General features: G+C 37.5%; 1 protein-coding gene across 1 annotated transcript in view; it reads left to right on the top strand.

The window, feature by feature from the left end:
• Window positions 1–18,825, top strand: part of P2RY10 (P2Y receptor family member 10) — a 51,059-nt gene extending 32,234 nt beyond the window's left edge. Inside the window, exon 3 of the mRNA XM_060183683.1 lies at window positions 15,978–18,825. Within this exon, the coding sequence (XP_060039666.1) occupies window positions 16,027–17,010 (984 nt within the window). The 5' untranslated portion in view covers window positions 15,978–16,026 and the 3' untranslated portion in view covers window positions 17,011–18,825. The remainder of the gene's footprint in view (window positions 1–15,977) is intronic.
• Window positions 18,826–24,006: the final 5,181 nt, after the last annotated feature.

Below are 24,006 nucleotides of genomic sequence, written 5' to 3'. Positions count from 1 at the left end.
ATTTCCCATCTATTCCCATTTTTGTAGTGTTTTGAGCATGAATGGGTATTGGATTTTGTCAAAGGCTTTCTCTGCATCTATTGAGATAATCATATGGTGTTTGGTTTTGCTTTTATTGATGTGGTGAATGACATTGTTTGACTTAAGTATGTTGAACCAGCCTTGCATTCCTGGGATAAATTCCACTTGGTCGTGATGAACAGTCTTTTTGATATACTGCTATATCTGGTTGGCCAGGATCTTGTTTGATATTCTTGATCTATGTTCATCAGAGATATTGGTCTGTAGTTTTCCTTTTTTGTTCTGTCCCTATCTACTTTTGGTATCAGGGTGATGTTGACTTCATAGAAAGTGGAAGGGAGTGTTCTTGTTTCTTCAATCTTGTGGAAGAGCTTTAGAAGTATAGATATTAGCTGTTTCCCGAAAGTTTTGTAGAATTCGTTTGTGAAGCCATCTGGTCCAGGACTTTTGTTGTTGGGATGATTCTTAATAACAGTTTTGATTTCTTTGTCTGTGATTGGTGCACTTAGATTTTGTAGTTCTTCTTGGTTCAGTTTTGGAAGGGCATATGTTTCTAGGAATTGTTCCATTTCTTCCAGATTTTCTAGCTTGGTGGCGTATAGTTCTTCATAGAAGTCTTGCATGATTTTCTGTATTTCTGTGGTGTCAGTTGTGATATCTCCTCTATTATTTACAATTATATTTATTTGGGTCTTATCCCTGTTTTTTTTTAGTGAGTCTGGCTAGGGGTTTGTCAATATTGTTTAATATTTCAAAGAACCAACATTTGGCTTCACTGATCTTTTGGTTCTCTTATTTTCGATATTGTTTATTTCTGCTCTAATTTTAGTGATTTCTGTCCTGGTTGTTTTAGGGTCCCTTTGTTCTTCCTCTAAGTCCTTAAGGCCTGCAGTAAGGTAATTTATTTGAGCTTTTTCATGTTCTCTAGTATGTGATTGTTTGGCTCTGAGTTTCCTTCTTAATAATGTTTTAGCTGCATCCCAAATATTTTGATAGGTTGTGTCTTCATTTTCATTTGTTTCCAGGAACATTTGAAATTCTTACTTGAGTGCCTTTGTGACCCAGTGGTTCTTAAGCAGTATGTTGTTGAGCTTCCAAATTCTGTGACTTTTAGTAATTTTCTGTTTGTTGTTGAATGTTAGCTTTACTCCACTGTGGTCTGAGAAGATACTTGGGATGTTTTCAATGCTCTTGAATTTTTTGATACTGTCTTTGTGGCCTAACATGTGGTCTATCCTTGAGTATGTGTTGTGTGGATTTGAAAAGAATGTGTATTCCAATTTTAGGAGGGTGAAGGACTCTAAAAATGTCCAGGAGGTCTATTCTGTCCATCTCTTCATTTAATTCTCTTGTTTCTTTGTTGATTCTCTGCTTCGTTGATCTGCCTATGTGTGATAGTGGGGTGTTGAAGTCTCCCACTATTATTGTATTACTATTGATGTAGTTTTGTAATTCTTTCAGTAGGTTTTTGATGTATTTAGATGGTCCCTCATTAGGTGCATACATGTTAATAATTGTTAAATTTTCTTGGTTGATTGATCCTCTAATCTTTGTGTAACTGCCTTGCCTTTCTTTTATTACTTTATTTAATTTAAAGTCTATGGTGCCAGGGAGGATAATGGCTCTTCCTGTATTTTTTTGTGGCCCATTAGCATGTATGATAGTTTTCCATCCTTTCAATTTAAATCTGTGTTTGTGTTGTTGAGTCAGGTGGGATTCTTGCAAGCAGTATATGATTGGGTTGTGTTTTCTGATCCATCCTCCCAGTCTGTGTATTTTAATGGGTGAATTTAATCCATTGGCATTTATTGACATTATGTATTGAATGTATTGTAGTGCCATTATTCAACAATTTTTATTTGCTCTGATATATGGTGATGTTCTTGTTTATAAGAGGTCTTTTAGAACCTCTTTTAGGGAAGGCTTGGTGATCGTTGCCTCATTTAACTATTGTCTGTCTGAGAAGGTTTTGATCCCTCTATCTAGATTGAATGAAAGTCTAGCAGGATATAATACACTTGGTTTAAACCCTTTTTCAGTCAGGGCTTGATAGGTATCTTGCCATTCTCTTCTGGCTTTTAGAATTTGAGTGGAGAAGTCTGCTGATAGTCTTATGGGTTTTCCCTTGTATGTGACTTTTTGTTTTTCTCTTGCAGCCTTTAGGATCCTTTCTTTATCCTTGCTTCTTTTCATTTTGTCTATGATGTGTCTAGCTGTCTTCAGGTCTGGGTTGATTCAGTTTGGGACTCTGCCCCTCTTGAATCCTAATATCCTTTCTGTTGTTTAGGTCTGGAAGTTTTCTTCCATTATTTCTTCTAGAATATTTACTTCCCCTTCCTCTCTTTCTTCCTCTGGTAGGCCAATTATATGAATGTTACTTCTTTTGAGATCATCCCATATGTCACTGTTGCTGTTTTCAGTGTCTCTCAATCTCTTATTGAGCTCTTTTACCTCTTTCTTTGTTTTCTCTAGCTCATCCTCTGTCTGGCTAATTCTGTTTTCTGCTTCTGTTAATCTGCTTTCCCTTCCCTCAGCTTCTTTCTTCAGTTCAGTTGTAGCATTAGCTTGTTCTGCTAGTTGGCCTTTTAGCTCAGCTATTTCAGCTTTCATTTTTCTAATTACCTTGAGGTAGCTTGTGTTTTCTTTGAGGTTCTCCTCCGTTGTTTCCCTAATTCTTATAGCTCTTTCCTTCATAGTTGTCTTCATTTCTGTGATTATTATGTTTACTATTGCTTGCATACTTTTATTATCTATGGTTACTTCTGACTGATTTGGAGTTTCTTCTGGGCTCCTGTCTTGAATCATTGTGGTAGCAGTTTTATTTGCTCTTGATTTAACCATTTTTTATTGATGTGGTTTTTATTTTTCTGTTCTGTTGTTCTTCAGTTTTTGTGTTTAGAGTACAAGCCACACTATACTAAAAAAACCTTTATGTCAAGTGCAGTCACCAACCTCAGAAATTACAATAGTAATGAGGCAAGGATTGATTCAGTGCAACCAATACCATTTAGCTAAACAACACCTTTAGTCCAAGAAAAAAATAACAACCAAACAAAGGAAAAAGAAAAAGAAAGGAAAAAAGGGAAATCAAGAACAGACAATTATGCAAAGCTACTGTCCACTATAAATTCTAGGGATAAAAAGGGGAGAAAGGGAAGTAGAGAAGACACACACACATAGAGTCCACTCTGAATCAGATTTCTTCCCCAAAATAACTCACAAGCAAGTATCAGTGAATTCAGAAAACAAAAGATGCAGATAGGAAGAAAAGAATGAAAATAAAGAAAGAAAGAAGGAAGAAGAAAGGAAGAGCAGTGAAAGGAAAGTTTTTTTTTTAATTATCTAGGAGGAGGGATAAAGAAGAGTGGAGAGAAGAGGTAGAGAGAAACAAGTTCCACTCACAGTAGATAGGACACCACACCCAGTCACCTAGCAATGGAAAAAATAACAATGGTTAATTTTGGGCAACCTGAAGACGGTGGATGTTAAAGGGACACTTGTATATAATAATAGTAGTAATAAAATTAAATAAAATAGAGTAGAAAACCCATAACAGTCTACAGATTGGACCACTTGATTGGCTGCAGGCATCCTGAGCAAAGACAGCCAGTTGTAAGGAGTATCCAACAAACAAACAAACAAACAAACAAAGGAACAGAAAACCCTCCAGGTAGTCTTTCCCAGGCAGGGATGAGGCTCTGATCAGTCAGGTATTTTGTCACTCAGATAGAGCTCCAGCCACTTAAAAAAAAAGAGAAGTTAAAGGAAGAGGCTTGGAATGACACCCCTGGTGAGACAGGAATCTTGGTAAAGAAAATAGCTCAGCAGGGAGACTGCTAGATCCTGCCCTGCTGCCTCTGGGGGCTTGTACTGGGGTTGGGAGCAGTGAGCTCAGAAATTATCAAAGGATTTTCCGTTATGCCCCTGACCTCCGTTTGTCAGCCCTAGAGAGCGTCATGGGACTGTATTTTTGTGTAACTCTGACCAGCCTATGTTCTCCCTTCTACAGACTTCCCAGTATCCTACCCTATTCAGAGGATCCCGGGTTGCAAGCTGCTGCCTCTTGGAGCTCATGGCAGCTGCGGCTCCAAAGTCGCCATGTTGCCTCTGCCAGTCTGTTTCCATATTTTGGCTATTGTGAATAGTGCAGTTATGAGAACGGAGGAACACATATCCCTTCAAATTAGTGTTATTTTTTTCTTTTGGATAAATGCCTAGGAGTGGAATTGCTGGGTCATATGGTATTTCCATCTGTATTTGTCTAAGGATTCTTCATACTGTTCTTCATAGTGGTTGTACCCGTTTGCATTTCCATATAAGTACAGTGTGCTAACCGATTTTGTTACTGGAGCTCCAACCACTTTGCATTTCCACAAGCAGTCTAATAGAGTTCCAATCTCTCCACATCTTTTCCAATATTTATTCTCTCCTGTTTTGTTGATGAATCCATTATCACAGGTGTGAGATGGCAAGAGATGTAATTTTAGTTTGTATTACTCTGGTGATGAGTGGATTGGAGAATTTCCACCTATGTTTGTGTGCTATGTGTATCTGTTTTTTAAAGAACTGACTACTAATATCTTCTGCCCACTTTTTATTGGCTTGTTCTTTTTGTTTGCATTGAGCTATATGAATTCTTTGTAGATGTTTGATATCAGCTGCTTGTCTGAATTATCCTCTATAAGTCTGTTCCCCCACTGCTTGGTTTGCTGTTTATCCTTATAGATGTTGTTTTCACCGTGCTGGATTCACGGGTGGGTAACAGACGACCAGGGACTCATGGTTGTGCTGTATGCAGTATCTCTTTATTCATGCAGGATGCAGCACAATCTACCAAGCTAAGCTAAACTAAAACTACAAACAATCTTGTCCTTATAAATATACTAGCCCAGTAGGGTGGGAACACGATGTGACACAGAGAGGGTGGAGAGAAAAGTGACTGGTGAAAATCACAGTATGACAAGGAGAGGGGGCGGAGCAGGTGAGAATTCTACCACTGAACCACCAATGCCCTGGAGGGAGGGTGGTGCTTGTTAACAGTGGTTATGTAAATAGAATACAGTGGTTATGTAAATAAAATGCAGTGTTAAGCAGGGGGGATTAAACCAAATGAAACAGAAGGGGGTATTAGAAGCATACCAACAATTCCCCCTTTCTTTTTAACTAATGGCCATAGTATCAGGATTGTGGGGTGAACAGAAACCTATATCGGACAGGCATTTTCAAAAGAACTGGCATAAGACATGGAAAATAAAATAGGCTAGCAGCAATAACCAGTGTGATGCCAAGGGGAACGTTTCTTGCCTCAAAGGGCAAGGCCTAGCAGGCGAAAGGGCATTTCTTGCCTCTGGGAGCGCTTCATGCCTCTGGGGGCATCTCTTGCCTCAAAGGGCGCTTCCTGCCTCTGTGGGCATGACCTAATAAGGAGGGGAAGTTTTCTGTCTCTGGGGACAGAGCCTGCAGGCGAGGGAACATGGTCTATAAAGTCTCAAGGCAATTGGCTGAAGTTAGTCTTTGAGAAACACAGCAGTGTGTACCAGTAAGTCCGATGGAGGTGTCAGTCCAAAGTAGATGACCATGGAAGAAAATGCCAAGGGATGAAACGCTGCATGTCTGTCTCAATGGGGAATGTCGGCCACCAGAATTATGCTTTTCTGTAGAGAATGATCTTTGGAGTCTGTGAATCTGTTTCTTCAGGTCGTGCCAGGTCATATCACTGGTTTCTGGGGGTGTGTTGTAGTCATTCCATCTTGTGGGCGATGTCAGAGAACAGGATCCAATTGGATTTCCAGGAATTCCATTTGAGTAGATGATTTTTCATGTGAAGACTTGACAGCTGAAATTCACTTACTTGTCAAACAAAACTTGTAGCAGATTAGAAGTTTACTATAATTGGTAACTCCATTATAATTGGAAGTCCTTTCTAGTATGATTTTAAGGTTGTTTAAACAGTTTAAACTCAATAAAATGTGGAAAGGTAAACAGAAGAACCACAGTAGAAGCCTCAGGCATGAGAATAATTAACATAATCATTGCACTGTCTGCCCCGCACATAACTCATACCATTTCAGGATTAAACATTTCAGATTTATGCCAAGACGTAAAAAAGAAATCAAAGGAGGGAAAAAACAATTTTTTGGATTATTTCTGGATGTCTCTAGAAATCATGGCTGCGTCTAACATTTTTTTTTAAGTCAGTGCCATACAAAAATTCAATCATTCAAATCACTCTCTTATGAAACAGATCTCACCATGTATCATCAAGAGTCCCCGGAGGGTGTCCTAGTCCAAAAAGCTCCTCAAAATTCCATTGGGGTGCTTCTGATTGTTCCTGCTGTATTGCTTCAGGAATCTACTTTTAAAAGCATCTTCCCATCGAAGAAAGCATCCAATCAGGAGAGTAGAACTAACCACGTGTCTCCATTCTTGGGGACTGCCAGGGTACTGGAGAACGCTCCTCAAATTAGAGTAGTCCTTCTCCATGGGAAACATGCGAGAAGTCCAGAAAGTCCCAGTGGAAATCCCTATGCATATCCCAAGGTCTACAATCACGGTCATAAAGAACCAAATTGTGGCCCAGAGCAAAATGCAGTCCTTTTCCTCAGGAATCATGGGAGAGGGAATCCAGAAAGTCCAAGGAGAAATCTCAGTGCACCTCCCAAGCTCTATGATTAGGGTCACAAGAAACCAAAGTTCCCGGACAGGGAAACAAAGTGTGGCCCAGAGCAAAATGTTCTAGAGACAGAGTAACTGTCTCATGATGAAACAGTAGAGGCTTTGGCAAACCTCTTCATAAGTAGAAGAGAAGACCATAGTGCATAGGTAGGCAAAGTCTTCACTTATCTGGGATTTGCACAGGTCCGGTCCCACATTGTAGGCGCCATATGTTGTTTTCGCCGGGCTGGCTTCACGGGCGGGTAACAGATGACCTGGGACTCATGGCTGGGTTGTACGCAGTATCTCTTTATTCATGCAGATGCAGCGCAATCTATACCAAGCTAAGCTAAACTGAAACTACAAACAATCTTGTCCTTATAAATATACTAGCCCAGTAGGGTGGGAACAGGATGTGATGCAGAGAGGGTGGAGAGAAAAGTGACTAGTAAAAATCAGGGTATGACAAGGAGAGGGGGCGGAGCAGGTGAGAATTCTACCACTGAACCACCAATGCCCTGGAGGGAGGGTGGTGCTTGTTAACAGTGGTTATGTAAATAGAATACAGTGGTTATGTAAATAAAATGCAGTGTTAAGCAGGGGGGATTAAACCAAATGAAACAGAAGGGGGTATTAGAAGCATACCAACATATAGAGTTATCTTTTCATGTGCAAAAGCTTTTTAATTTGACATAGTACCATTTGTTCAAATCTTGAAATGTTTAATCAATATGTTCTTCTATGTATTTTATACTTTCAGGTCTAATATCCAGATTTTTAATCTATTTATAAAATACATAGTAGGACATATTGATAAAACTTTTATCCATTTTGAGTTAATTTTGGTGGATGGTGTTAATTGGTGGTCTAGTTTCATTTTTTGTTTTTCTACATATGGCTGTCCAGTTCTCCCAACACTACTTGTTAACCAAATTTTCCTCATTGGGCAGATGTGGCGCCTTTGTCATATATGAGGTGCCTAAATATACATGGGTTTTCAAGGCTTTCTATCCTATTTCATTGGTCCATATTTCCACTTTTGCTCAAATACCACACTGTTTTAACTACTACTGCTTTGTAGTATAACCTGAAGTCAGTTATTGTAATTCCTTCATTTTTTATTTTTTAGCTCAGGAGTACTTTTTTTGTATTAATAATTTTTTAAACTCCACGTTAGCTTTTTAATAAGTTGTTCAGTTTTCTTGAATCTATCATTGCCATTTAATAGCCATTTCACTGAATCTATAGCTTGCTTTTGGCAGAATTGCCTTTTAAATGATGTTTATTAGTCCAATCCATGAATAGGGGATGTCCTTCCATTACTTTGTGTCATCCACTATTTCTTTTTGTTGTTGCTTTGTTTTTTAGTCAGATAACAAGTGTATTGTGGCTGCTAGTGTCCAATAATGGCATCTCATACTTTGTCCATTGACTTACATTCGTATTCTCCCTCTGTTCTGTGTGAATCTATTCACATCCCCCTATCCCCCCTCCATTTCTTTTTCTTTTTTCTTTATTGGGGAATTAATGTTTTACATTCAACAGTAAATACAATAGTCTGTACATGCATAACATTTCTCAGTTTTCCACATAACTAAACAACCTCCACTAGGTCCTCTGTCATCCTTTTGCAGGACCTGTATTCTTTCCCCCACTCACCCACCCCAGAGTTTTTTACTTTGGTGCAATACACCAATTCCAGTTTAGGTTCTACTTGTGTTTTCTTTTCTGATCTTGTTTTTCAACTTATGCCTGAGAATGAGATCATCCCATATTCATCCTTCTGTTTCTTACTTATTTCACTTAACATGATTTCTTCAAGCTCCATCCAAGATGTGCTGAAAGCGGTGAAATTGCAATTTTTAATGGGTGTGTAGTATTCCACTGTGTCTTATAGTTTTTCTTGACAAGGTCCTTCATATTCTTTGTTAGATTTATTCATAGATATCTTATCTTTTTGGATTCGATTGCAAATAGAATTGCTTCCTTCACTTTCATTAACTCTGGCCCATTTTTTGTTTGTAGAGAATTGCCATGAATTTGTGGGTATTGATTTTGTAACCTGCTACTTTATTGAATTTGTTGATGCTTTCCAGTAGTTTATTGGCAGAGTTTCTGGGGTCCTTTGGATATGTCAACATATAATCTGCAAATAATGATAGCTTAACTACATATTTTCTGATTTAGATTCCTTTGATATCTCTTTCTTGCCTGATTGTGATCATGAGAATTTCTAGGATTATGTTGAATAAAAGTGGTGAGAGTGAACATCTTTGTCTAGTTCCTGATTTTAGGGGAAACATTTTAATTTTTCCCCTTTGAGTTTGATGTAAGGTATGGGTTTATCATATATAACTTTATTATGTTGAGGGATTTTCTTTTGAGTCTCAATTTCTTGAGGGCCTTTATCATATATTGGTGTTGGTCCTTGAATGTTTTTTTGCATCAGTTGATAAAATCATGTAATTTTTTACAAAAATCAGAAAGGACATAAGTAAACCATATATATCAGTAAACACCCTAAGTGCAAATGGGCTAAATCAACCTGTCAAAAGATTCAGAGTAGCTAAATGGACTAAAGAACAGGATCCATTCATTAAATGTCTTCAGGAAACACACATCCAAAGAAAAGACAAATGGAAACTTAATGTAAGAGGCTGGAGCAAGATATTCCAAGCCTATAATTCAAGAAAAGATGGGGGGGGGGCAGGGATAGCTTTTTTTGTTCTCTAATAAAGTAGACTTTCAGGTAAAGAGAACAGCAGAGACAAAGAGGGACACTACATAATGGTCAAAGGGCTTGTGGATGTTGAACCATCCTTGTTTCCCAAAGATAAATCACTCTTGGTCTTGGTGGATTATTCCCTTAATATATTGTAGATTTTGATTAGCCAAAATTTGTTCAGTATTTTTGCATCAATGTTCATTAGAAATATAGGATTATAGTTTCATTTTTGGTAATGTCTTTTCATGGTTTGGGCATCAAGGAGGTGTTATCCTATTAGAATGTGTTTGAGAGTGTTCCCTCTTCCTCTATTTTCTGGAAGAGTTTGAGGAGGATGGGTGTTAATTCTTTGAATGTTTTATAAACTTCATTAGTATAGCCATTGGACATGGCCTTTTGTTGTTGGGGAGGCTTTTGATTACTGTTTCAATTTCTGCACTAATGACTGGCCTATTAAGTTTATCTACTTCCTCTTGTGTCAGGGTTGGCAGTTGGCAGTTGTTATGACTCTAAGAATGTATGCAGTTCTAAGTTGTCAAATTTAGTTCCATACAGATGTCCGTAATAGTCTTGTATGATCCTCTGCATCTCTACATGGTTAGTTGTAATGTATCCTCTACTGTTTTTGAGTGATTTTATCATAGCTCTATCTTTTTATCTTTGTAAGTGTAGCTAGTGGTTTATCTATTTTATTTATCTTTTCAAAGAACCAGCTCTAGTGGTCTTTTTGTTTTCTATTTCAATGATTTATGCTTTGATCTTAACCATTTCCTGTCTTCTGCTGACTGTTGAGTCTCTTTGTTGCTCCACTTCTAGTTGTTTTAGTTGGGTTGTTAGATAGTTTACCAGTGCTATCTCCACTTTATTAATGTGGTCCTACATTGCTATGAACTTTCCTCTCAGGACTGCTTTTGCTGCATCCCATAGGGTCTTATAGCTGGTTTCTTCATTTTCCTTGGTATAAAGATATAAATCTTAATTTATTTTTTGATCTCTTCAATGACCAATGTACTGTTCAGAAGTGTTGTTTAGTCTCCAAACTTTGGGGCATTTTCTTTCTTTCTTTTTTTTTTTTTGATCATTCCTTGTTTTATGCCATAATGATTTGAGAAGATAAATTTTATAATTTTAAATTTTACAATTTTTTAGGTTGTCTTCGTTACCCAACATATAATCAATCTTTATGATTATTCCATGTGTACTTGAGAAGAATGTGTATTCATTTCTTCTGGGATTGAAATTTCTGTGTATAGCTATTATATAGAGAATGTATGTTATCTATGTATATTATCTTTTTTCAAAGTTTTAAAATTTATTATTATTTATTTTTTAAATATTTATTTATTTTTCCTTTTGTTGCCTTTGTTGTTTAACATTGTTGTGGTTATTGATGTTATTGTTGTTGGATAGGACAGAGAGAAATGGAGAGAGGAGGGGAAGACAGAGAGAAGACAGACACCTGTAGATCTACTTCACTGCTTGTGAAGTGACTCCCCTGCAAGGAGTTTGCCTCCCAGGGGCTCAAACATGGATCCTTCCACCAGTCCTTACACTTTGCACCATGTGCGCTTAACCTGCTGCACCACCGCCGGACTCCCCTATGTATATTATCTATGGTTACATTTAAGATCATTATTTCTCTATTGATTTTTTTGTCCAGATTATCTCTTGCTGTAAGTGGCATTTTAAAAATCCTACTATTACTGTGTTGCTGTTAATGTCTCCCTTAAGTTTAGTATATATATACTAAACTTAAGGGAGACATTTTATATATATATATATATATATATATATTTGGTAGTATCTGAGTTTGGATGTATATATTTATAGTGGTTATATCTTTTTGTTGGATTAGTCCTTTGACCACTATGTAATGTCCCTCTTTGTCTCTGCTTGTTCTCTTTACCTGAAAGTCTACTTTATTAGAGAACAAAAAAGCTATCCCTGCCCCCCCATCTTTTCTTGAATTATAGGCTTGGAATATCTTGCTCCAGCCTCTTACATTAAGTTTCCATTTGTCTTTTCTTTCGATGTGTGTTTCCTGAAGACATTTAATGAATGGATCCTGTTCTTTAGTCCATTTAGCTACTCTGAATCTTTTGACAGGTTGATTTAGGCCATTCACATTTAGGATGTTTATTAATATATTTGGTTTATTTAGGTTCTTTCTGATTTTTCTTTGCATTTGTTTTAAATTGTTGATTATTTGCCCATTTGTTTCTATCACCCTTTGTGTGGATGAGTTTTTGTGAGGAGTTCCTCACTGATTTCTCTTGTACTTTCTATAAATCTCTGATCCTTGTTTTGAATTGTGGTTACAATAAGTGTAATAAATAAAATTGTGTATCTAGAAAAGGTCTTATTTAAGTTGATCTTGATTATCTAATGTTTGATATAACTTCTTTCTTTCTTTATTTTTAATATTTATTTATTCCCTTTTGTTGCCCTTGTTGTTTTATTGTTGTAGTTATTATTGTTGTCATCACCGTTGAATAGGACAGAGAGAAATGGAGAGAGGAGGGGAAGACAGAGAAAGGGAGAGAAAGATAGACACCTGCAGACCTGCTTCACCGCCTGTGAAGTGGCTCCCCTGCGGGTGGGGAGCCAGGGCTCGAACCGGGATTCTTATGCTGGTCATTGTGCTTTGTGCCACCTGCGCTTAACCCGCTGCACTACAGCCTGACTTCCTTGATATAAGTTCTTTGTCATTTAACTCCCCCCTTTCCTGTTTCGTTGTTATTTCCTATTTTTGTTGTGTTCTTAGTCTACTGCTGTTCACGTTGCTTAGAATATGTATTCCTTTGCTTCCTCTCTTCTTGTGGGCCTCTATTTAGTAATTCTTGTAAGGTTTAGTTAATTATAGCAAATTTCTTTAGTTTTTGTATATTTGAGAAGACATTTATTTATCTGAAGGATAATTTTTCAGGATACAGAACTTAAAGCTGGAATTCCCTCTCTTTTAGCACTTTGAATGTATTATTCAACATTCTCCTTGCCTTAGGGTTTGTGAAGTCTGACAAAAGCCTGATAAATCTATCTTTGTATGCTACTATTTCACTTTACCTAGAAGCCTGCAATTTTTTTTTCAATCTCATTGACTTTTGATAGTTTTACAATAATTTACCTTGGTGTTTGTTTTGCATTCATGTACCTGGGCATGGTTCTGCATTTTGAATATGTATGTTCTGAGAATTGCCTAAGTGGAAACTTTACAGCTCAAATTTCCCTGAAAATTTTTCCAGTGCATGGTCCTTTGACCCTATCGTCCTCCTCAGATTTTCTTACAACTCTTACATTTGACTTTTTGATGGAATCTGAGATTTCATATAGTCACTTCATCCTTTGTAAGCCTTTCCTTTTCCTGATCTTCAAATTGAGAGTGGACTAGCCATATCTTCTATATTGGAAGTTCTCTTCTGCATGAGTGAGTCTACTTCCTAAGCCTTCTAACTGAGCTTGAACTGCACTCAGTGCTTTTCAGTCCCTGCAGTTCTGTTTGAAGTCTTCCTTTCATGCTTTCTAACTGCTTAGTGTACTCTGATTGAAGTTCTTTTTTCATGCCTTCTTTCTTCTTAAAGAACTATGTTTTGAGCCCTTTTGTGTTTCTTAATCCCTAGTTGAAATATTTCTTCAACTCTTGAATATGTTTCTCTTTACTCTGGTTAGATCCTTGAAGAGTCCTCATAATGAGTTTTATCTCTTTAAAAAAAATTTTTTTTTAAAGATTTTATTCATTTATTGATGAGAAAGATAGGAGGAGAGAGAGAACCAGACATCACTCTGGTCCATGTGCTGCCGGGGCTTGAACTCAGGACCTCATGTTTGAGAGTCAAGCACTTTATCCACTGTGCCACCTCCCGGACCACTAAAAATATTTTTTATCTTCATTTAGTTATTGGATAGAGACAGACAAAAATCGAGAAGAAAGGGTTGATAGAGAAGGCGAGAGAAACACACCTGCAGCCCTGCTTCACCACTCACAAATCTTTCCCCATGCACGTGGGAACTGGGGGCTCAAACGCAGTCTGTAGTCTCTCTCTGATAGTCTCTCTACACCTGTAATTTCTACGAGTCCCTCTACCTTGTTTTTATCTGACTGATATGGCATGCTTTATTGTTTAGTCCTTCTATTTGTCTGTTTACACATTTATTTTGCTGGTTATTGCTGGCCAGAAGGTGGTGCTATCGTTGTGATCTCTAGGCTTCTGTTCATTTATTTGTTTTGTGATGCAGGGGTTGGGGGCTGTGGATGGGCCTTTTAATCATTATTATTTTTTAATATTCTGTGCTACTTATGGCTCATGTATATATTTATTCAGTCTGTAATCAAACTTCAGTGGTTTACTGCTGTGCTGCAGCTGCCTTTATAGAAACAGGACAAACTCCTGTTTAGCTGGTTAGTTGCCACCAGCTGCTATTAATTAGGTTTATGTTTGGGCAACAGGATGAATTACCTATGGTAGTGAATGCTCCCTGCTATTTTGGTGTGTCCTTGCCTGAAATTCAGAAGGCTAAAACTCCTGAGTCAAAGATTGAAAGGTCATAAACTCCCTTGTCTCACTGCCAGCACTGTGTGCTGCCTTCACAGATTGCTGTATATAGAGGCAAATGGCCCTATGCTATGCTGCCAAAAGTGATAAATTCTTGTGTTTTGCTTCAGTCCTACCACCCAACTGAGACTGTGAATGTTTTACCTGTATTTGGTTGACTTTGTTAGGGGCGATAGTTGTAGTTATTTGTTGTTTTGGGGCAGTGATCATTTCTGTTCCCTGTTACTCCATGGCCACCCGTCCAGGAAATGCTAGCACATTTATAAAAGTCATGTTACTATATGGGAGTATGTATTGTAAATTATAAGTCCAATAAATAACAACAACAAACACAACTCAGTTAAAAACTTGGCAATGAACCTTTATAGATACTTCTCAAAAGAAGACAAGGAATGGCCAATGAACATGAAAGATACTCATTATTTCTTAATAATAGGGAAACAAAATTAATAAAAATAAAATTTCATCTTATATCTGTAAAATTGGTCATTATTCACAAGACAAAAAGCAATAAATGATGGAGAGAATGTGGAAAGAAATGAATCTACATACACTGAAAGTAAATTTATGTAGTCATTATGGAAAGTAGCATGGTGATCCCCGAGGACAAAAAAAGAAAACCTAAAAATAGAAATTCTGTACATGAAATTATTCCACATCTGGGTATTAATTTCAAAAATACAGAAATGGAAGTTGGGTGGTAGTGCAGCTGGTTAAGCTCACATGGCGTGAAGCTCAAGAACCACCTCAGGTTTCCAGTTTGAGCCTCCGGCTCCCCACCTGCAGGGAGGTTGCTTCGCAAGTGATGAAGCAGATCTGCATGTGTCTATCTTTCTCTCCCCCCTTTGTCTTCCCCTCCTCTCTCAATTTCTCTCTGTCATATCCAACAACAATAACAGCAATAATAAGGGCAACAAAAATGGTCTCCAGGAGCAGTAGATTTGTAGTGCAGGTACTGAGCCCCAGCGATAACCCTGGAGGCAAAAACAAAAATATGGAAATAAATGTTATGCATGTACAAACTATTGTATTTAATGTCGACTGTAGAACATCAATCCCTCAATAAAGAAATTTAAAATAAAATGTTGCCATGGTAGCATTTACTACTTCGTGGTAGAGTAATAGAGCTGGAAGGTTGACATCCAGGCCCGGTGTCTCTGGACATAGTCTGAAGTATAAAATGTCGAGTTGGCACTGGTTGCATTGATGTGGTTGAGATCAACAAAGGTAGTATCAAATGGTATGGATCAAAAGAAGCATGAAGAAAATGAGCAAAGCCCCAAAGGTTCCATACAAGACCTTACCATGATTTATGTAAATAACATTAATATTCACTGTGATTTTTGGATAATTTGCTATGTTCATGTTGTCATACAGAATTTCCTTTTGAGGGAGAATTGGCTTCTTTTTACAAGATGATAAAAGGGGAAATAGTCTTGTTCATCTTCTAAATTGTATATTAAATTTCACATAAATTAGCAAAAAGACTCAAGCCAACAAGGAAAGAAAAAGTATAGGAAAATAATCTGCTGTTATCACAGAATAATGAGGAAATATTTCTTGTCCTAAAAATCATCCAGTACATAGACAATGAAGGTTTAGTGAGGCAAGACTATTTCCAAGTGTTGACATTCAAAGGTAAGAAGACAAGGCAAGGTTACAGACAGAGGAAAAGTAAGAGAACTTTGAAAGGTGAGGTTGAATTTCTATCATTGCAATTGGAAATAAGCAGTATCCACTACATGTCAAGACTTGAGACAAGTAAAATTTGGGGATAAAAAGAGACTCAAATGTTGTGTTGAGACCAACACACTGTATTAAATATCTTAGACAATCTGGGAGGACAATTTTATGCTTCCCTAAATGATTCAGTTAGAAATTTTGACTGAGTCTTTTCTTCATATTTAGGCAATTCCTTTTTCACTCCAATATTCCAAATCTTTGTAAGAATATAAGATATATTTGAGTGTGGATTAAAAGACTCTTTAACTAACCACTATACTTTTTTTTTTCTTTGTGTTGGTCAGAGATCCTAATTCCTCGGCTTACCTTGATGACTATACAGAAAAATTCAAGATGGGTAGCAACGGTACTAGCAATGCTGAGATTAACTGCAATATTACTGATGTGACTTTTCAGTATTCCCTCTATGCAGCTACCTACATGCTCATATTCATTCCTGGTCTTCTAGCCAACAGTGCAGCTTTGTGGATTCTATTCCGCTTTATCAACAAGAAAAATAAAGCCATCATTTTTATGATCAACCTTTCTGTGGCTGATCTTGCTCATGTGCTGTCCCTACCACTCCGGATATATTACTACATCAGTCATCATTGGCCTTTCCAGAAGGCCCTTTGCCTACTGTGCTTCTACCTGAAGTATCTCAACATGTATGCCAGCATTTGCTTCCTGACTTGCATCAGTCTTCAGAGGTATTTCTTCCTCCTCAAACCCTTCAAGGCCAGAGATTGGAAGCGTAGATATGATGTGGGCATCAGTGCTGCTATCTGGATCATCGTGGGTACTGCCTGTTTGCCATTTCCTATCATGAGAAGTCATATAAATAACAAAACTGAGTCCTGCTTTGCTGATCTTGATTACAAAGAAATGAATGTAGTGACTTTAGCTGTAATGATTACATTTGCTGAGCTGGCAGGATTTGTGATCCCAGTATTCATCATTGCATGGTGTACCTGGAAAACTACAATGTCCTTGAAGCATCCACCAATGGCTTTCCAAGGAATCAGTGAGAGGCAGAAAGCATTGCGGATGGTTTTTATGTGTGCTGCTGTCTTCTTTATCTGCTTCACTCCCTATCATATTAACTTTATTTTTTATACCATGGTAAAGGAAAAGATCATTAAGAGTTGTCCAATTGTCCAAAGCACACAGTATTTCCATCCTTTTTCTCTATGCCTTGCAAGTCTCTGTTGCCTTTTGGATCCAATTATATATTATTTCATGGCCTCAGAGTTTCGTGACCAACTGTCCCGCCATGGCAGCTCTGTGATCCGCTCCCGCCTCATGAGCAGGGAGAGTGGTTCATCAGTGCTTGGTTAAAAGTAAAATTAAAACAAACACTCTCTTCCACTCAATTATAACTTTGTCTAAGTGTTTCTTTATATATTTTTTAAAATTTCTTGCCATCAGGGTTACTGCCGGGGCTCAGTGCCTACACAATGAATTCACTGATCCTTGTGATCTCTCTCTCTCTCTCTCTCTCTCTCTCTTTCATTTTTATAGACACAGAGAGAAATTGAGAGGGAAGGGTATATAGAGAAAGATATAAAGTAAGATACCTGTAATATACCTGCAATGCTATATTTCATGAAGCTTTCCCCTTGCATGTGGGTATTGGGGGCTTGAACCCAGGTCCTTGCACATAGAAATGTTTGCACTCTTACAGGTAAACTACTGACCAGTTCATAGTTATTTAATTTAACTTTGGGAACAACAGAAATTAATGTCTTCTTCCATGATAATTGAAGTTATCAGGGTCTGCTAGTAGAAGCAAAGTGTGAAAATAACGTAGGCCTGGTTCTCTATGAAATTGAAGGCACTTCTTTTTTCTTTTTTTCTTTTTGTCTCCAGGGTTATTGCTAGGGCTTGGTGCCTGCACTACGAATCCACTGCTTCTGGAGGCTATTTTTTCCCTTTTGTTGCCCTTGTTGTTTATCGTTGTTGGATAGGACAGAGAGAAATCGAGAGAGGATGGGAAGACAGAAAGGGATAGAGAAAGACACCCGCAGACCTGCTTCACTGCTTGTGAAGCGACCTCCCTGCAGGTGGGGAGCCAGGGGCTCGAACCCGGATCCTTAAGCTGGTCCTTGCACTTTAGACCATGTGTGCTTAATCTGCTGCGCTACCACCCAGCCTCTCACTTTTTCATTTTATATACCTGTGGGGCGACAAGTTAGCTCATTTGGATAATGGACTTGCTTTGTCACGGGGACTATTCATGTTTGAGCCTGGTTCCCACCATACTGAGGGAAGCTTTGTTATTTTAATGTCTTTCTTTCTGTCTCTCTAGGTCTGTCTCTGTCTATCTGAAAAAAAAAAAAAGTTAACCTGTAGTGATGAAGTTCCAGTTATGATCAAATTGTATTTCTAGGTAAAGTTTTTACAGATGGTTTTAGTCTAATAGAAATTCTATATCTTTTCTTAAACATTTCTTCAGTAACTATGATATTGCTGGCAGGATATGATAAAAACATCAATTTCCCCCAGAAAATAACAACAAATCTCTTTCTTATGAAGATATTTATTTGTGAAAGTGATTGAAAATAATTATTCTCTCTAATGTAAAATGCATAAAGACATGGTGAAAATATAAAGATTGAGGCAGTATGTGCATATATCGCAGAACCATGATTAATTACTAATTTAAAGACATGAGAATTAGTTCAGTATTGACTATATTGAATGTCTACTGTGTTTGGGGTTGTCATTATTCTACATTTCCCATATTATATCTTATCTGACATTTCTAATAAATTTATGTACATTTTCAGCACATATGAATAAATATAAATTTAAATTACTATTACCAAATGAAACAAATTTGCTGGTGATAAACAGTGTAAAACAAAAATTTTGCCTAGATAAGCAGTGGTTTGAACAGTAAAAATGGTAGTTTTATTAGGTTCCTAGAAGTTATGGTCCTGGCTTGATGTTCATGTCTTAGGCCCAATAAATAAAATGATATTACACTGAGAATAAGTAAAAGAAAGAGAGGTCTAACGTCAGCCATGTGGTGTGAGTCAGCTTTTGTCATAAATCTTTAATCATCCATTCTCCAGCAATCAACTTCCCAAGCACTTGGATTCCAAAAGATGATTCTGCTTTAGCAGCAATCCTATTAAATAGTTTTTAGAATTTGTGTTATTACAGTTTTCTCATCCTTCATTGTTATGTCATATGAAAATGCTAAAATATCTATTCATGTTGCCTCACCTTCCTCTTTCTTTATTGGCTTTAATAGGCACCACATATTCCCAACAGGAAACCAAGGACCCAGAAGAACTAGGCTGTCTGATATTGATCTGGGGGTGGGTGAGAGATACACTGAGATTGATAAATTCACTTAAACTTAACTATTAGTATTCTGACAAAAGTTATTACGCTAAAACTAAATTTGGAAAAGATCAAAGGACATCAAGTTCTTACAACTCCACACCATTCTACTCACCTTGCCCTTTTTCAATAATAAAGGATAGTTAAGACCAATTACAGGTATGATAATAGAAATGAATTTGATGACGTATGGTCTAGGAGGTGGAAAGATTTGAAGGCCTTGGACTCTTCCCTGATGACCCCCAAATTTATATCCTAGCTTTCTAGTCCACCCCAAGTTGCAAGCTGTGTAAGTACAATATTTAGAAGGTGTGCAGATTAATTTGCTTAGTATATTCTAGCCTCTAATCACAAGGTGACATAGCAATAAAGCTTTTTACCATTTTCTCGGAAACCAATGTAATGATTTATCTTTCTCTGGGAATGGGTAGTAGGTCTATGCTTGATGCAATATATACAACATATGCCTCTTCTTCTGTTTATTTGTGTGCATGTTGCTTTTTTTTATGGGGGTGGCTAATTATTTACAGTGCTGTTGATGACGCGTGAGTACAATCTCTCATCTCCTCCATGAAAGTTCACTTCAGAACACTCTCAAAGGGCCCACAACTTAGGCCCTTTTCCATCATCATGTATCAGGTCCCCAATGTTATCATCATCCCGCCCTTCTCCATCCTTCTCCAGAGATCTTTGCTTTAGTGCAGTACACTCCAGGCAGTTCAAGTTTCTCTCTGCATTTCCCTACTCCATACTTATTTCTTAAGTTACACCTACAAGTGAAATAATTTGATATTTGTCCTTCTCTTTTTGGATTATCTCACTTAGGATGATGCCTTCAAGTCCTTTCCATATCAAGTAGGCAAGAGAAAGGAATTAAAAGGGTACAGACTGGAAGTGAAGATGTAAAGCCAACACTTTATATGTTGTTAATTTTACTTGATCAATAATAAATTTGACTTGAATAGGAAGACCTGAATATAAAACAAATCACATGATACCAAGCTCATTAAGTGAAACAATGAAGGATATTCCAGAGATTACCTGAAAAGTCTGCAGCTTTGGATGGTAGTATGGCAAGCTTCACAATGCAAAGTATAACATAATATATAGGTTGTTTTATTGCTGTTCAAGTCTATAGGATCATGAAAATTAGGGGTAAAAGAAACACAAACACAAAACTAACCATGTCAGACAAAGTAAGGGCTACAAAAGCTGAATAGGGGCAAGAGACTGGCATTAATTAATGATGACTCTTAGGTCACAACCAGGCCACCCCATCACCTGGGGCCCTAGTCAGGAAGCCCTGGGGTTTCCACACAGACATGATGGGCCTAGACCTCTAATAGATCCCTCTCGCCACGGTCACTGGTCATTTCCATCAGGAAGAACATAATGGACCCCTTTTGTGGGCCCCCATAAGACCTTGCCCTCAGTGTGGATCAACAATGGTAAAGAATGTTCCATTCACCAAAGGGAGGTTGGACAACATACTCTACCTATTACCAGAGGAAGATCAGTCCTGAAATTAGTGCAGCCTGGAATGTTCCTAGCCGTGACCATAGAATGCAAACTCATATCTACATAGTGCAGAGGTTACATAAGCTCCTGTGATGAATATGGGACCCAGACCCAACCAGTGGGGTTTGCAGTTGACAATATTTATGTACTTTCCCCATATTAGGGAACTATTCTCTTCCTTGATCCAGCTTTCTAGTCCCTTTTTCCAACTATGATATCTCCCCAGACAATAACCTAGGTCCTCCTGCATATTAGATATTAGGCTTAGGCAAAAACTAGTAAAGTCATGGGCCCTCTGGAATATATCAAAAACAGACCTACTAGCTTTTTCCAAAGCGGAGACCCCAATTTTCCCCTGCAATATTTATGCCTTTAAGTTTATGATTAATCAACAATTTGTTCTGCATTATATCTTAACTCTTTTTCAGCCACTGGGTTCCGGATCATAACCATGATGGCAATCTGACTTCCCTGGACAGAGGACCCCACCATGTGTCCTGGAACCCCGTTTCCCCCAGATCTCTGCCCCACTAGGGAAAGAGAGGCTGGGAGTATGAATCGACCTGTCAATGGCCATGTTCAGCGGAAAAGCAGTTACAGAAGCCAGTCCTTCCACCTTTTCACCCCACACTGATCCTTGGTCCATACTCCCAGAGGGATAAAAAATAGGGAAGCTATCAAGGGAAGGGATTGGATATGGTGCTCTGGGCGGGGTGGGAAATGTGTGGAAATGTACCCCTCTTATCCTATGGTCTTGTCAATGATTCCATTTTATAAATTAAAAAAAAAAACACAAACACAGTCATATTTAAGCACTCATTGAATTTTAAACTCATTGAATTCAGTATTAACACATTTAAATGGGAATAAGTACATAGCACTTGACTTGTGCTCAGAACTCAATAACACTTGCTAAAATCTATGAGTCAAGACACAGCTCTGCATACCATCTCACCAGATGAACCAAAGACTGATAAGTTAGTCTTGCAGTAGCTCACATTCAGTGCAGAACCCAACCATGTAATTTATTGTCTTATTTTTTTCATTTCAAATTTTTTTGTTCTTACAAGTCATCATAAGTTTGAAGAAGATTAGTAATGCCATGCTGCAAAAAAAAAAGAAAATCAGAGAGAATAATAACAGAAAAGAAAATCAGATAATAGCTAAGTATGAGCATGTTAGCTATGTGTCTTATCTCATTAATGAGTACAAAATACCTAGAACACATATAACTTTGATGGTGAAAAATAAGAAACAATTAATGGTGCACAGGTTGTGACTAAGCAAAAGCCACAAATATCAGAAGTGGAGAAATTGTTGTCCATTTGAATTAATGAAAAGCAGCAGGTAATAATATTTTAGGCAATACTTTTTGAGAAAGCAAAAACACCTGCATACTGATCTATTAAAAGACAATCGTGGAGCAGGTTGTGAAAGCAGTGAACTGTTTAAAGTCAGTTATGAATTGTTTGATAAATTTAAAAAGAAAAGGAACTGACAAGTAGCTTACTTAGATAGTGTGCTGCTTTGCTATGAGTGCAATCTAGGTTCAAACCTGGACCCCAGTGCATTGAAGGAAGCTTTGGTGCTGTGGTCTCTTATATATCTTATCTGTCTCTATATAAAAATTATTAAGAAGAAAACTAGTACCCATAGTGTAGTTAGGCATGGACATGCAGCTAGTGACAACAAAGAAGCTGCTGAAAACTTCCTTAGTAAGTTTAAGGACTGTGTAGAAATGGAGGGTCTTATTAGCCCAAACAAGAAAGACTGGACTAGTTTGAAAGAAAATTCCTGATGGAGCCTACATCTCTCAAGAAGAGAAGACACTGCCAGGTCACAAACTGATGGGCAGGCTGTGTTTATGTATGAAAATGCTAGTGTGTATTTAAAACTTAAACAGCTAGTAGTCTACTTCAGTGAAACACTCAAGTTATCAAGATATAAAACATGTTAAAAGTTGAGTCCAGCTTAATATGGAGGGCCAGTAGCAAATTTTGAATAACCAGGTAATTAATATTCAATGAATGAACAAATGAATTGTTTAACCTTGGGGATTATGTATTTATATATGAATGAAAAAGAACCACTACATTCAGATCATGTAGTAATTACAATGCTCCTGCTTACCCTTTAGGCTTGGAAGACACATTGTTGTAAGAGTTTGATTTTTTTAACTGTGAAGCTTTTGTTCTCCAATACAACTCTTCTTCTGTTCCAGCCTATGGACCATCAGGTCATCCCAGACTTTACAAAACTTTAAACCAATGATCTCTTACGGAGGGGCTTTCAGACGATCTCAGATACTGAGTTTACACAGAGTTCTGGAAGGACTATTTCAATATCCTCCACTTTGATAGGTAAGGCCATGAGTGTGGTTTCTTACAAGACTATGAACTACTGTGCCTGGAGGAAATTGTGACCAGAAACTGTAACTCCAAGAGACTTTGAAGGATAGTGTAGGACATTTTGTCTCTGGGTAAGTTTATGGGTCTGGAGGTCAGTGATAAAGGCATCAAAGAACACATAGAGGAGCACAGAGAAGAGCTCAGCACTGAGGAGCTGCATAAACTTCAAAGGAAGTAGTAGTAGATAGTAGCAGAGGAAGTTTCTATAGGTGAGGAAAAAATAAGAGAGGACCCCCTATTCCACTGCTAGAAAAAATGCATTCTAAATAGGCTGAATTATAAAATTTTCTTGAAAATGATCTCCCTGATAAATCTCTAGCAATCCAAAATGTAAACTTTCTTAATCATACAGTAATATTTGACTTCAGAAATGTTTTTAAATGTAGGCAAAAACAAGTTTCTCTGGAGATGTGTCTAGTAAAGCTCCCTAAATTTGAATCTCCAGCAAGGTTTAGTGGCATTAAGAAACAGAAAAGAGTAAGAATTCTAGTACAAGTATCTGTCATTTTATTGGAAAGATATTCCCCTTTCAAGAAGTAATCTTCCCTCCATCTTATACCACACCTTCATTATACTAGGCCATAAACTCTTCTTAGTAGATGTAAAGTGAAGTTGAATTTCATTTTATCTATTCTTACATTTATGTATGTCTAAAGTTAAGGTTTTGTATCAGAAAACATCTCTATCAATCTGTGAATTGTTAAGAAAAATGTGACATGTCTGTGACTCAGAAATTAAATATTTCAACTTTAATTACTTATTATGGGAAAGATTCATTTGGTATTTATCATTTTTCACCACTCACTCTACTGGAACCAGATAATGAAAAATGCTGATGTGCTGATGGAATTTATTCTTTCTCACACAATATTTTTCAGGCTTACTGTAGTTCATGTAAGCCATATACACTGATGAAAGAAAAATATCTGGGACTGCAACAAGACAGGACTAGAACTACTTTGGGAACCCACCAAATCATCAGAGCATCCAGAGACCACAACTCTGCCCAGACTTCCAGCTCAACCCAGTTGAGAAACTTCTCTAAAGAACAAGGAAT

Source organism: Erinaceus europaeus, chromosome X, assembly GCF_950295315.1.
Source record: "Erinaceus europaeus chromosome X, mEriEur2.1, whole genome shotgun sequence".
Taxonomy (NCBI): Eukaryota; Metazoa; Chordata; class Mammalia; order Eulipotyphla; family Erinaceidae; genus Erinaceus; species Erinaceus europaeus.
Note: the sequence above shows the minus strand (reverse complement) of the source record. Positions and strands in the feature narration are given on the sequence as shown.